We start from the raw sequence: 13,584 nt of genomic DNA, 5'->3' as shown, positions 1-13,584 counted from the left end.
CACTTAATGGTGAGAAGAAGTGGGATGAAAAGCCAAGGCTTCCCCCAACCTGAGAAAAATATTAAATCTGGGAACAGTCAATAGCAGGACCTCAGAGATCCCCAAAGAAGGGTTGAGAACTGCATGTCTCCTTGAAGAGTGGTATCTCCATCAGATGGACAGGACCTGTAGAGTGTGGAGATGAGACCCCTCCTTCCTTCCCCCTGAGAGAGCAAAAGCAGTCCTAGGTTTGATTCTGAAAATCATCTACATGTATATAGGCATATAGGTGTATAGATTAAGCAGGGTTTTCTTGGATTTTACTTCTACCTATCTCTCTACAACCCTTTGTAACCATGTTTTTGGCTTAGATTTTATAATTAGTACCTTTGTTTGCCTGGTTTGAGTTAAAAATTATTTCAGCAGTTGGCAGGATACAAGGCCTCATGTTTCTAAAGACATGGTAACATTAAAATGAGGGCACTGGACCACATTAGAAACACCTGATTTCCATGTGATGCTCCAGAAGTATCCAAAGAGACAGGCTATTCTTTTGCTGATCTCTAAGAGCTGTGCTGGAAATAGTTTCTGGTGACCTACATTAGCCAGGCAAGTTCTGTGACAGCAGCAAGATATCAAGGAAAATATTTATGTCTTGAGATTCTGGGATCAGTTTCTAACATTCATCTTAAAATAGGGCTTAGCCGTTTCTCTACGCAGGAAAACAATGACATGTTCTTTTCAAGACCAGAAAGAAAACCAAAGCCTCTTTTAGTTAGCTTATAGCAACCTGCTGTTTTTTCTTAAACTATGGAATGTGAATTTAATCTTCCTTTGACCACTCACCTTCAGAGGGTGGTCAAACACTGGAACAGGCTTCCTAGAAAGGTGGTCAATGCCTTAAGCCTGTCACTGTTAAAGGTGTTTGGCCAGTGCCCTTAAAAGTATGGCTTAACTTTTGGTCAACCCTGAAGTGGTTGGACTAGATGGTTATGGTAGATCCCTTCCAACTGAAAATATTCTATTCCTTTCCATTTGTGGTAGTATTGCTCTAGTTGGTTATTCATCTAAGGTAGCTTCTTATTCTTCATTACAACATCTGAGCTTATTACAGCCTTTCATATCACTAGTAGAATAGAAAAGTAAAACAGAAGGAGCTGTTATACTCTATTACAACTTCTGTCTGCAGGAAAGTTGTGGGTTTATGGAGAAAAGAAAGGGCAGTGCCATTGCTGCTTGGATATCCTTCATCTTTACTAGTTTTGAGAAGTTCTCAAGAAAAGCAAGCATACATGCCCCTCTCTTTTGGAGAATCATGTAATGATTTGGTTCTGCTGCAGCTGTTGCAAAAGCAAGTTATTTGTACTATTTAGTCCTCTTAGATGATAAGCATTTCCAAAACACAGATATCTAGCACCACTTAAAATGTCCTTGGAATGGCAGCCTATCCTCAAGGAAGAAGCTGTGGGAACAGTAGAATACCTGAAGTGGCTCTAGACATAATTTCTGGACAATAAAAGCAAAATATAGGCATGGTGCCATCATTCCTTTAGGCTTCTCTGTCTTCTGTCTTTCATGTTTTTATGTTGATCATCAGGACAGGGATTGTGTCTGGCTGTGTTTGAATGGATCCTGAGCAATAGAATTGTCACTGGATTTGGGGAAGGAGAGGGATTAAGCGTACTGCAAAATTTGTGAGGATGTGGTAACCTTTTCCTTATTCTAAATCCAAAGAAGAAAAATACAGAAAAATTGTGAACTTTCTCTCTGAAGTTCAGAGCAGATGAAATGATAGGTTTTAACATTTAAAAAAACCACCTTAAACATTAAAGTTATAAACTTTTCAGAAATACCCTATATGAATTAATAATTTTTAGCAAGAAAGTACTACATCTTTTAATGTAGAAAATATAGCATTTTCATATTTTTACCATTTCAAAAACCATTTTCTTAGTTCCATTGCTTAGGAACTAAGACATTCATTGACAATGACACTTTCCCAACAAACAAGGTACCTTTTGAAAAACTAAAACCAAAAAAGGCTAACAAAAAAAAATCTTTTCTTGATAAATTCCTGTTGGTTTGATTTATGATACTTGAGGGACACTGTTGGATACTACAGTGCAAACTGTAATACTGTCCACAGAGCTTTCCAGGAATTCAATACAACTATTTTATTAGTTCAGGATTAATGAAAATTCTCCAAAAGTCTTTACATGCTCAGGGTTTTGAGAGCAGTTTTGATCTCTGGCATGGTTTAATGCTTAAAGGATTCCTGTTTTAAATTATTAAAACCAAACATTTCAACTGAGCTGAACTTCGGTGACAGTTCATATATATTTTTTTTGTCTGAGTTCTGAATAAGAAAACCTCATTTCTCTTCACACCACTTGCTCCTTAAATACACCTCAAAGCAAAGCAGCTGCTCCCATTATACTTCCTACCACATCCATGGAATCAAAGTTGAACTAACTCCCTAGTCACACTCAGGTACAAAGCAAGGTGGGGAGATCCCATTTCACACAACTGCTCCAGAAGCCCTCCAAGATGTAGCAATGTTTTCACAAAGCCTTTTTTTGTATTTCAAAGTTGCCATATATGTTGTCACATCTCCCTTGTAAAAGATGTGTGCCTTATGCCTGATCTGTAAACCATGGTCTATCTTCCCTAGAAGAAATGTCCATGCTCATACTTTGTCACTGATGTCATCTCCTCCTGGACAGAACAATTTGATGCCAAGGACCATCCTGATGCTTAGTGCACAAGGGAGGTTATATGCTTGTTCAGACTAAGCAAAAGGTTGAAGGAGTTGCATGGACATCTACTCATCCCCAGAAACAATGCATCAAAAGAAGGGTTGGAACATGCACATCAGGAATCTACAATGACAACTGTCACTGCTAAAATATGCTTAATATCAGTGGTGTGTAGGCTGCTTTGGGTTATTTTCTTTCTCTCCTGTCTTTGCAGCTTCTTTGGCTGTTCTCTGTGGCCTGACACATTCTTCTGTCAACTGCCAAGAAGACAGAGTCACTTTTATTGAATGTGATGTCCAAGTCACAGTGGGTTCCTATCACCAGAGAGAATCTGTGTCTTACCTGTATGTTTGTGAGGACAGCCCACCTCAGCGGCACCAGAAGGATGTCAACCCACCCCAGAGGTATTTTGCTGGACTCTTTGTCAGGTTAGTGCTGTGTCTCTCCAACAGCTGAGTGGGCCCATCCATGAATAACATCCCCAGGATGGCATTCAACCTTTTGCAGAATTGGTCTCTGCCAAATGATGGACTGAACAAACAGATTTCTGATCCTTACGTTGATGTCAATAGAGCAATTTAGCCTTGAGACCACTAGAGAGCTCCGCTGGGTTGTGAAATTAATTCTTTTTGTCTATCAAAGCATCTCTAGTCCTCCCCCCTCCTTCCCTTTCTTCTTTTTAAAGTGTTCGAGAGACATCAGAAAACCCATCTTGTAAACAGCCTGCTTTGTTCCTTCTTAGGTTTTAATATTTATCTTCCGATCCAAAGCAACATCTGGTGGATGCCAATGGGGAAAAAGATTAGGCATTATGAAAAGCAGAAGTTTTTGTTGGTTCGGGTTTTTTCTTTTTTCCTCCTTTCCCACATCCCCCCTTCTTCTCTCCAAGCATTTTCATGAGCAAAAAGTCACTGAGAAAATTCAGCAGGCTGTGCGATATATTTACTCAGCAAGGGTGCTCAGGCACTTACTTATTCAAGGCTTAGGCTTTGCAAATCCAAGGTCAAGTTGCCCAGGAATATAAATTGGTACTGTTTCCTTTAATAGAGTGGTGAGGATATATACCTGCATTTACTTCCAAGATTCAGATTGAGGTCTGAATTAAGGAATAAATAGATGAACAAAACTTTTGAAAGAATACTAAACAAGAATTAGAATATCTCTGTAATGCTTTGCCCATGATTTGCCGTACATGGTAAAGCCATTCCTGGCTGGTGCATGATGTTGCATTCTGGGTATTTCAATTGAGTTGCGGAGACTTAGTCCTCATCCCTCGCTGATCCTTATGTCACAGCTGGTGTTGTGAGTAACCGGAAGTAGTTCTTGATACTCTGTGTTGAGGGAAGAAAAACAATTAGCATATACTGAACAAAGACAGCAAGACACGAATAGCACAATTTTTTTAACTTGTTAAAAAAAAAAAAAAACCAACAAAAAAACCCAGCAGGAACGGTTCCAGGGAGATACCCCCCAAAAGGGGATGGACCCCCTGTCCTCTCAGACAGAGGGGGATGACCCGAGACAGCCACTGCCCTGTAGCTGTCGTGCAGAGGTAAGGGACCAAAAAGACGATGAGGGCTGGAAGCGAGTTCCAGTTCGGAACCGTGGGCAACCTTCCTCCCTTCCTGCCCTGCTTCCCCAGGTGCCCCTCCGTAATAGGTTTGAGGCCCTGGATCTTGATGGAGAGGTAAGTGAGGATGTGGTGCAAGGCCAGACTATAAGGTCACATAGGAAAAGGCGGTCGACTTCGCACCTCAAGGCTGCCTCTGACAAGAAAGAAAGAAAAGTCATTGTCGTAGGCGATTCCCTTCTGAGAGGAACAGAGGGCCCGAAATGCAGAGTTGACCCTCATCAAAGGGAAGTGTGTAGTCTGCCTGGAGCCCGGATCAGGGATATCACCAAGGTGCTCCCCAGCCTGGTGCACCCGACAGACTACTACCCGCTACTGGTCTTCCAGACAGGTGGGGGGGAAGCTGCTTCCCGCAGTCTGAGGGGGATGAAGAAAGACTACAGGGCCTTGGGGCGGATGGTGAAAGAGTCTGGGGCTCAAGTGATCTTCTCCTCACTTCTTCCATCTTCCGGTGATGATGTGGGATTGAATGGGAAAATTCAGTCCGTAAACAATTGGCTATGAGACTGGTGCTTTAGGCAGGGCTTTGGGTTCTTTGATAATAGCTGGTTTTATAAGGCTCCAGTCCGGATGATGGCACGTGGGAAAGGTTTAACTCACAGAGGCAAAAGGATGCTGGGGCATGAATTAGCAGGGCTCATTTGGAGAGCTTTAAACTAGATTCGAAGGGGGATGGGGTTGTAACTGGGCTTGCCCCAGTGGGGCAGCACTCTAGGATTGATGAAGACTGGGAGGCCTCCTATAATCCTAGGGTGGAATCGGTGAGCTCAGCTCCCTCCTTGAAATGCCTATACACCAATGCGTGCAGCATGGGAAATAAGCAAGAGGAGTTGGAGACCTGTGTTAAGTCAGGAGATTATGATCTGGTGGCAATTACAGAGACATGGTGGGACAGCTCGCATGACTGGAATATACTCATGGAGGGCTATGTCCTTTTCAGGAAAGACAGGCCAGCCAGGCGGGGTGGTGGGGTTGCTCTTTATGTGCGAGAGCAGCTGCAATGTACTGAGTTCTGTCCAGGGACAGAGGACGAGCGAGTTGAGAGTCTGTGGGTGAGAATTAAGGGGCAGGCTGGCAGGGGTGATACTGTTGTGGGCGTCTGTTACAGGCCACCAGATCAGGGTGAGGAAGTTGACGAGGCCTTCTACAAGCAGCTGAGAGCGGCCTCACAGTCACAGGACGTGGTCGTCGTGGGGGATTTTAATTTCCCTGATGTTTGCTGGAAGGACTACACAGCAACCCAGCCACAGTCCAGGAGGTTCCTCCAGTGTATGGATGATAACTTCCTCATGCAAATGGTGGATCAGCCAACCAGGAGAGGAGCGCTGCTGGATCTCATCCTCACTAACAAGGAGGGTCTGGTCGAAGCAGTAAAGGTTGAGGGCTGCCTTGGTTGCAGCGACCACGAGATGGTGGAATTCAGGATCTTGTGTGGTAGGACCAGTACAATAGCAAGTAGAATTGCAACCCTGGACTTCAGCAGGGCAAACTTTGGCCTTTTCAAGCAATTGCTAGGGGAAGTCCCATGGGCAAGGCTGCTTGAAGGTAAAGGGGCCCAAGATAGTTGGTTGACATTCAAGAATTGCTTATTCCGAGCTCCAGAGCAGAGCATCCCGACACGTAGGAAGTCAAGGAAGAGGGCCAGGAGACCTGCGTGGCTGAATAAGGAACTGCTGGGTATGCTCAAGTGGAAGAGCAGAGTTTATAGGTCATGGAAGGAGGGGCTGGCCACTCGGGAGGAATATAAGGCTGCTGCTAGGGGATGTAGGAAGGCAGCTAGGATGGCTAAGGCCTCCTTAGAATTAAATCTGGCCAGAGGGGTCAAGGACAGCAGAAAGAGCTTTTTCAAATACATAGCTGATAAAACTAACACCAGAGGCAAGGTTGGCCCACTGGTGAATGGGATGGGTGCCCTGGTGACAGAAGATACTGAGATGGCAGAGTTATTGAATGCCTTCTTTGTCTCAGTCTACTCTGCCGGAGGCAGTCCTGAAGAACCCTGTACTCCTGAGACCTCAGATGAAGTCAGGTCACTGGAGCAGTTTGCCTTAGTCCATGAGGAATGGGTTAGGGACCAGTTGAGCAATCTGGACATCCATAAATCCATGGGTCCAGATGGGATGCACCCGCGGGTGCTGAGGGAACTGGAGGAAGTCATTGCTAGACCACTCTCCATCATCTTTACCAAGTCTTGGGAAACAGGAGAGGTGCCTGAGGACTGGAGGAAAGCAAATGTCACTCCAGTCTTCAAAAAGGGCAAGAAGGAGGACCCGGGTAACTATAGACCGGTCAGCCTCACCTCCATCCCTGGGAAAGTGATGGAACACCTTATCCTTGATGCCATCTTAAGGCATGTCAAGGATAAGAGGGTTATGAGGGGCAGTCAACATGGCTTTACCAAGGGGAAGTCATGCTTGACCAACCTCCTAGCCTTTTATGAGGAAATAACATTGTGGATGGATGATGGCAGAGCGGTGGATGTGGTCTACCTTGACTTCAGCAAAGCATTTGACACAGTCTCCCACAGCATCCTCATAGCTAAATTGAGGAAGTGTGGCCTGGATGATCAGGTAGTGAGATGGACTGCAAACTGGCTGAAGGACAGAAGCCAGAGAGTTGTAGTCTATGGGGCGGAGTCCAGTTGGAGGCCTGTATCTAGTGGAGTGCCTCAAGGGTCAGTATTGGGACCAGTATTATTTAATATATTCATCAATGATTTAGATGAGGGAATTGAGTGTACTGTCAGCAAGTTTGCTGATGACACTAAGCTGGGAGGAGTAGCTGACACGCCAGAAGGCTGTGCTGCCATCCAGTGGGACCTGGACATGCTGGAGAGTTGGGCAGGGAGAAACTTGATGAAATATAACAAGGGAAAGTGTAGAGTCCTGCATCTGGGCAGGAACAACCCCAGGTTCCAGTATAGGTTGGGGAACGACCTGTTAGAGAGTAGTATAGGGGAGAGGGACCTGGGGGTCCTAGTGGACGGCAGGATGACCATGAGCCAACACTGTGCCCTTGTGGCCAAGAAGGCCAATGGCATCCTGGGGTGTATTAGAAGGGGGGTGGTCAGTAGGTCGAGAGAGGTCCTCCTTCCCCTCTACTCTGCCCTGGTGAGACTGCATCTGGAATATTGTGTCCAGTTCTGAGCCCCTCAGTTCAAGAAGGACAGGGACCTGCTGGAGAGAGTCCAGCGCAGGGCGACAAAGATGATTAAGGGAGTGGAGCATCTCCCTTATGAGGAAAGGCTGAGGGAGCTGGGTCTCTATAGTTTGGAGAAGAGGAGACTGCGGGCTGACCTTATTAGTGTATATAAATATATAAAGGGGGAGTGTCATGAGGATGGAGCCAGGCTCTTCTCAATGGCAAACAATGATAAGACAAGGGGTAATGGGTATAAACTGGAACACAAGAGGTTCCACTTAAACTTGAGAAGAAACTTCTTCTCAGTGAGGGTGACAAGAACACTGGAACAGGCTGCCCAGGGAGGTTGTGGAGTCTCCTTCTCTGGAGACATTCAAAACCCGCCTGGACACATTCCTGTGTAACCTTATCTAGGTGTTCCTGCTCTGGCAGGGGGATTGGACTAGATGATCTTTTGAGGTCCCTTCCAATCTCTAACATACTGTGATACTGTGATACTGTGATACCAAAGAACCCCTAAACTTTTGTTACTAAATATATATATATTTACATGCAGTTTTATATATATATACACACAGATACAGCATTTACCTTTCAGCCTGTCATATCCTTTACACAAGTTTTTTAGTTTGACCTGGGCTCCACAATGGATGAAAATCTTAAGAATTATCAAGTTCTTGTCAGTTTTGAGAAAATCTGTGTTAGGCAGAAAGTAATTATTTTCCTGTCAGTGGAGAGGAAGGGAGAATTCTGCCCTGATCTGTTGTTTGCCAGCAAACTGTAGGCCAGACAGCACAACAAGGTGCTTGGTGACAGCCAGCATGGCTTCACTAAGGGGAAATCCTGCCTGACCATTTTGGTGGCCTTCCATGACGGGGCTACGGAACTGATGTACAGAGGTAGAGCAGTTGATGTCATTTGGAAAGCAGACTCAGGGACTGTGAGAATGAAGACCCTAGGCCCACTGTAGGAGAGGATCTGGTTCGAAACCATCTTAAGAACCTGAACGTACACAAGTCCATGGGACCTGATAAAATCCATCTGTGGGTCCTGAAGGAGCTGATGAATGAAGTTGCTAAGCCACTGGCCATCATATTTGAAAAATCATGGCAGTCGGGTGAAGTTCCCGATGACTGGAAAAAGGGAAATATAACCCCCATTTTCAAGAAGGGGAAAATGGATGACCCAGGGAATTACAGATGAGTCAGTCTCACCTCTGTGCCTGGCAAAATCTTGGAGCACATTCTCCTGGAAGGCATGCTAAGGCACATGAAAAACAAGGAGGTGGTTGGTGACAGCCAGCATGGCTTCACTAAGGGGAAATCCTGCCTGACCAATTTGGTGGCCTTCTATGATGGGGCTAGGGAACTGGTGGACAGGGGTAGAGCAGTTGACGTCATCTACCTGGACTTGTGTAAAGCGCTCGACACTGTCCCACACGACATCCTTGTCTCTAAATTGGAGAGACATCAATTTGATGGGTGAAGCCCTTGGTGGATAAAGAACTGGCTGAATGGCTCCAGAACTGGCAAAGAGTTGTGGTCAATGGCTTGAGGTCTGGCTGGAGACCAGTAACGAGTGGTGTCCCTCAGGGATTGGTGCTCAGACTGGTCTTGTTCAACATCTTTGTCGGTGACATGGACAGTGGGATTGAGTGCGCCCTCAGCAAGTTTGCCAATGACACCAAGCTGTGTGGTTCGGTTGATACGCCGGAGGGAAGGGATGCCATCCAGAGGGACCTTGACACGCTTGTGAGGTGGGCTGATGCCAACCTGATGAAGTTTAACCATGCCAAGTGCAAGGTCCTACACCTGGGTCGGAGCAATCCCAGGCACAGCTACAGGTTGGGCAGAGAAGAGATTCAGAGCAGCCCTGCAGAGAAGGACTTGGGGGTGTTGGTCGATGAGAAAATGAACATGAGCCGGCTTCAGTGTGCGCTCGCAGCCCAGAAAGCCAACTGTATCCTGGGCTGCATCAAAAGGATGTCAGGAGGATGGAGCCAGGCTCTTCTCAGTGGCAAACAATGATAGGACAAGGGGTAACGGGTACAAATTGGAACACAAGAGGTTCCACTTAAACTTGAGAAGAAACTTCTTCTCAGTGAGGGTGACGGAACACTGGAACAGGCTGCCCAGGGGGGTTGTGGAGTCTCCTCTGGAGACATTCAAAACCCGCCTGGACACATTCCTATGTAACCTCATCTAGGTGTTCCTGCTCCGGCAGGGGGATTGGACTAGATGATCTTTTGAGGTCCTTTCCAATCTCTAGCATACTGTGATACTCTGAAAAGGAGCATGACCAGCAGGTCGAAGGAGGTGATCCTGCCCCTCTAGTCTGCTCTTGTGAGACCTCACTTGGAGTATTGTGTGCAGTTCTGGTGTCCTCAACATAAAAAGGACATGGAACTGTTGGAACAAGTCCAGAGGAGGGCCACGAGGATGATCAGGGGACTGGAGCATCTTCCATATGGAGACAGGCTGAGAAAGCTGGGTCTGTTCAGCCTGGAGAAGAGAAGGCTGCGTGGAGACCTCATAGCAGCCTTCCAGCATCTGAAGGGGGCCTACAAGGATGCTGGACTCTTCATCAGGGACTGTAGTGACAGGACAAGGGGTAACGGGTTCAAACTTAAACAGAGGAAGTTTAGATTTGATGTAAGGAAGAAGTTCTTTACTGAGAGGGTGGTGAGGCACTGGAATGGGTTGCCAGGGAAGTTGTGACTGCTCTATCCCTGGCAGTGTTCAAGGCCAGGTTGGACAGAGCCTTGGGTGACTTGGTTTAGTGTGAGGTGTCCCTGCCCATGGTAGGGGGATTGGAACTAGATGATCTTAAGTCTTTTCCAACCCTAACTATTCTATGATTCTATAATTCTATATATGTGCAACTGGCCAACTGATGTGTCCAAAGTCACTTCATGCATGTGTAACGTCCTAGGGGATGAAGACAGTTTTGTTGCAAAGACAAGAGTAGAGAGTCCTAGAGGGGGGTAAGAAAAATCCTGAAATTAAATTAGTCAGTTCTATTGCTCCAAGAGTGACTTGTTTCAAAACAAGAAACTCTAAAATCCTTGCTTTGTCTAACTGAACTCTGCTTTTGCTCACATCAGTGTAACCACAAAACAAGTAACCTACAACCTTGAGAGCAATAGGGCAATCCAATATCTCACTCCTTGTACTTTTGTTTCCTTTTCTCTGGGTATTAAAACTGCGCTCAGCTCTTTACTGATTAAAAAGATGCACCTGCAATGAGTCTATTCTTATGATTATTTTTCTTTTTGCTCCTTTTTGTGGTCTGGGCTGCTACTGTGAAAGGAAAAATCATACAGTCCATTTGCTGCTTCCGTATTGTTTTTCACTGTGCTTTTGTTCAATTTATTTGTGAATGTCCCAGAGACAGGGTTTATTATTCCTCCAGGGAATCCTAGCAGGGAGATATTTCTGAATCAAATCAATCAAATTATTCTTACCTATCCTTCCAGCTTTTTCAACTTTCTTGTTATTGTCATTAACTTTTCTCCATTTTGTGCTCATATGTGTCTAGTTGTTAGAAATTAAAACTTGGGCTGCTGAGAAATTTTCCGGATTACTGATGTTTTTTTCTGGTGAATTTATTTCTAAGCTGGTTCCTGCTGAAAAGGAGATGGGGAAAAGATGATTGTCCATTTTCAAGTGAGTTTCCTGATCTGAAAAATCTGGGGACAAGAGGAGGGAGAAAGAGTTTAAAGTCACGCAAAATGACCTATTTCAGAACTTTTGAAAAGAGGTTTTTTTTTTCAAACATCAGTTCAGAAAAAAATTTCATTTCAAAATATTAATGGAATTTGGAGTGAAGTGTTAGAAAATTAAAATATTAAGACCAGAAAAGAGTGATTTTGGCAATTCCTAAAATAATACACATTGGTTGCTGTAATTAATAATAGTAACCAATAGTAACAATAACAAAAAATATATTTATTTGAGTTCTCTGCAAATGTTCAAAAATTAAAGCATTCCTTCCAGGATGGTTTAAAATTGCTGAAATCACTCCTGGCCTAACTGCACATGAAATCTGTCTTACTAGTTTTACAGCGGTTTAAACAAAGCTTCTCCTGATCTAGTCTGTACTTTAAGAACACGTAATGCCCAATGCATATTCCTTAGAAGAGGTGCAAGTCTTGCCATTGACAACACTGGTACCAAATATGGTACCAAATACCTCCATAAATTCCCTTTTAATAAGTCACCCCTTCTTTTCCTGCATTTCCTTTAACCACTGCAATTTGTTAACAGTTTCCAGCATCAAGGTTTTGGAATGCAGTTACGAGAGGACAGGGAGGAATTGGCTCTTTGCCTGCAAGCAAAGCTTGTTAACTTTTGTAAAAAGATGTGAACAGCCACTCAAAGGTTCTTGTATTGACTTCAGTGCCTGGCAAATTGGGCCCATGCCCTGCATCCAGCCAACAACAACCCCCTTTTGCCTTTAAAACAGATGCTTATTTAAAAGATGCAGCTTTTTCTTGTAGCATTAAAAAGAAGTGCTATGCAGTCTTGAAAGATAGCCCAGTCCATTGAATTATTGTACAGGACAAGAGCAGTTCTCAAAGTGTTGCTATCAAAAGCAAGTGTAGTTGCCTATGGCTGGCTTTGGATTATTGATACAGCAGACGGAAAGATTCATTTAAATATAGAAATAAAAATTCTTTGTTAAAAAGATTCAGTTACTTGCAGAAGGCTTTTTTTTTGCTGTTGATGTTTTTGTACCGACACTGAAAAAGGGCAACAAAACAAATACCCCCTGACTGCTCTGTCAGAGCAGCTCTTTATTTGTACAGTGAGCTGCCACATCCTGCATGGTTTGAAAACTTCAGGTTCATCAAAGCATTGTGATCATCACCCTCCTGACAAAGGTCTGAGTGTTGATTTTCCAATTGGATTGATTTTGGTAGAACTTAATCTCTTAAATTTGGCACTTCAGAAAGCCCCATTAGATGGGCCTTTTAAGAGCCTGGAGACCTCTGAAAATCCTAGTCCTACATTTCTGATTCTCTATTTTGTTAAGTAAATCATATTATGAACTCTGTCCTTTCTCAGAATTTATCAGAATAATTCAGAAAAGTGGTATAATTTCTGAGCTATGGGTGTTGCTGTAACTCATCTCCTTTCTGCTCTCCTTCCCACAAGCTGCAGGTGTGTACCTTCTGCAGCTTGGTGGGGAGAGGAGGAAGAAGAAGCAATGGCCAGGGGAGGAATGAGAAGTGATGTTGGATTATCCCTTTCTGACCCTAAGCCTGTAGAAGCAAATGTAGAAGTTTCCCCCTCATTTTAAGTGATGCTGCATCCTGTAGCTCTCTGTAATGAAATGCTACCAAAGTCAGCTCCTGTTAGCAGCAAGACCAAGGGAAAAAAAATGTTTCTTCCACACCACCTTTTCTGTCACTTCTTCCCCCAATGCAAGGGGAGGCTTTAGAGCAAATGTCTGTTGGTATAACTGGCACATATATCGAATCTGCTTAGTCTGGGCTGTTAAGTAAGTTTAATTAATTTACTAAGTTAATGTTCCAATGCTAGCAACAAAGCATCATTGCAATCAGCTGGGTAGCAGGAATTGGAACCCCTAAATGAGCTCATTTTTTCACAGTTGGAATTAGGGACCAGTTAGCCAGTTGTGTGGCTTTTCCAATTTCTCCACTTGCCCTAGGGGAGTTGCAAGTTATTCATTCCCTATTGCTAAGTGTGAGCAAGATGGGGAGGGGGGAGACATGAACAAACCCTACTCCATGTAGGAGTCCATCTTTGATCCTGACACTGCTGATTCCCTAGCTGTTGTCTGCACTTATCTTCATGCCTTGGTCCTAGAATGGCATTTCCTACTATTTGTAATAGTTTGGGGAAGCAGAAAGGCATCACTGAGAGATATTTACTGCATGTATTTTCATCCTGAGTGTGTGCAGATAAAGGGGGGGAAAACCAAATAAACAATAAAAGAATGGAAACAAAATTACAGAAATTTGCAAAGTTTGACAAATGGTGGCCAGGAGTTGCCACAAGCTAATGGCTTGCAATGATTAATAAGAGTAAAAATAATTGCATTTCATTAAGATTG

General features: G+C 44.2%; 1 protein-coding gene across 1 annotated transcript in view; it reads left to right on the top strand.

The window, feature by feature from the left end:
- PKHD1 (PKHD1 ciliary IPT domain containing fibrocystin/polyductin) overlaps window positions 1-13,584 on the top strand; it is a gene marked incomplete at both ends in the record, with an annotated part of 251,755 nt that overhangs the window by 52,176 nt on the left and 185,995 nt on the right. Inside the window, one exon of the mRNA XM_080615087.1 lies at window positions 2,950-3,163. Within this exon, the coding sequence (XP_080471213.1) occupies window positions 2,950-3,163 (214 nt within the window). The remainder of the gene's footprint in view (window positions 1-2,949; window positions 3,164-13,584) is intronic.

This window comes from Psittacula echo (assembly GCF_963264785.1).
Source record: "Psittacula echo genome assembly, chromosome: 4".
In the NCBI taxonomy this organism is placed as follows: Eukaryota; Metazoa; Chordata; class Aves; order Psittaciformes; family Psittacidae; genus Psittacula; species Psittacula echo.
This window is presented reverse-complemented; position numbering and strand designations above follow the sequence as displayed.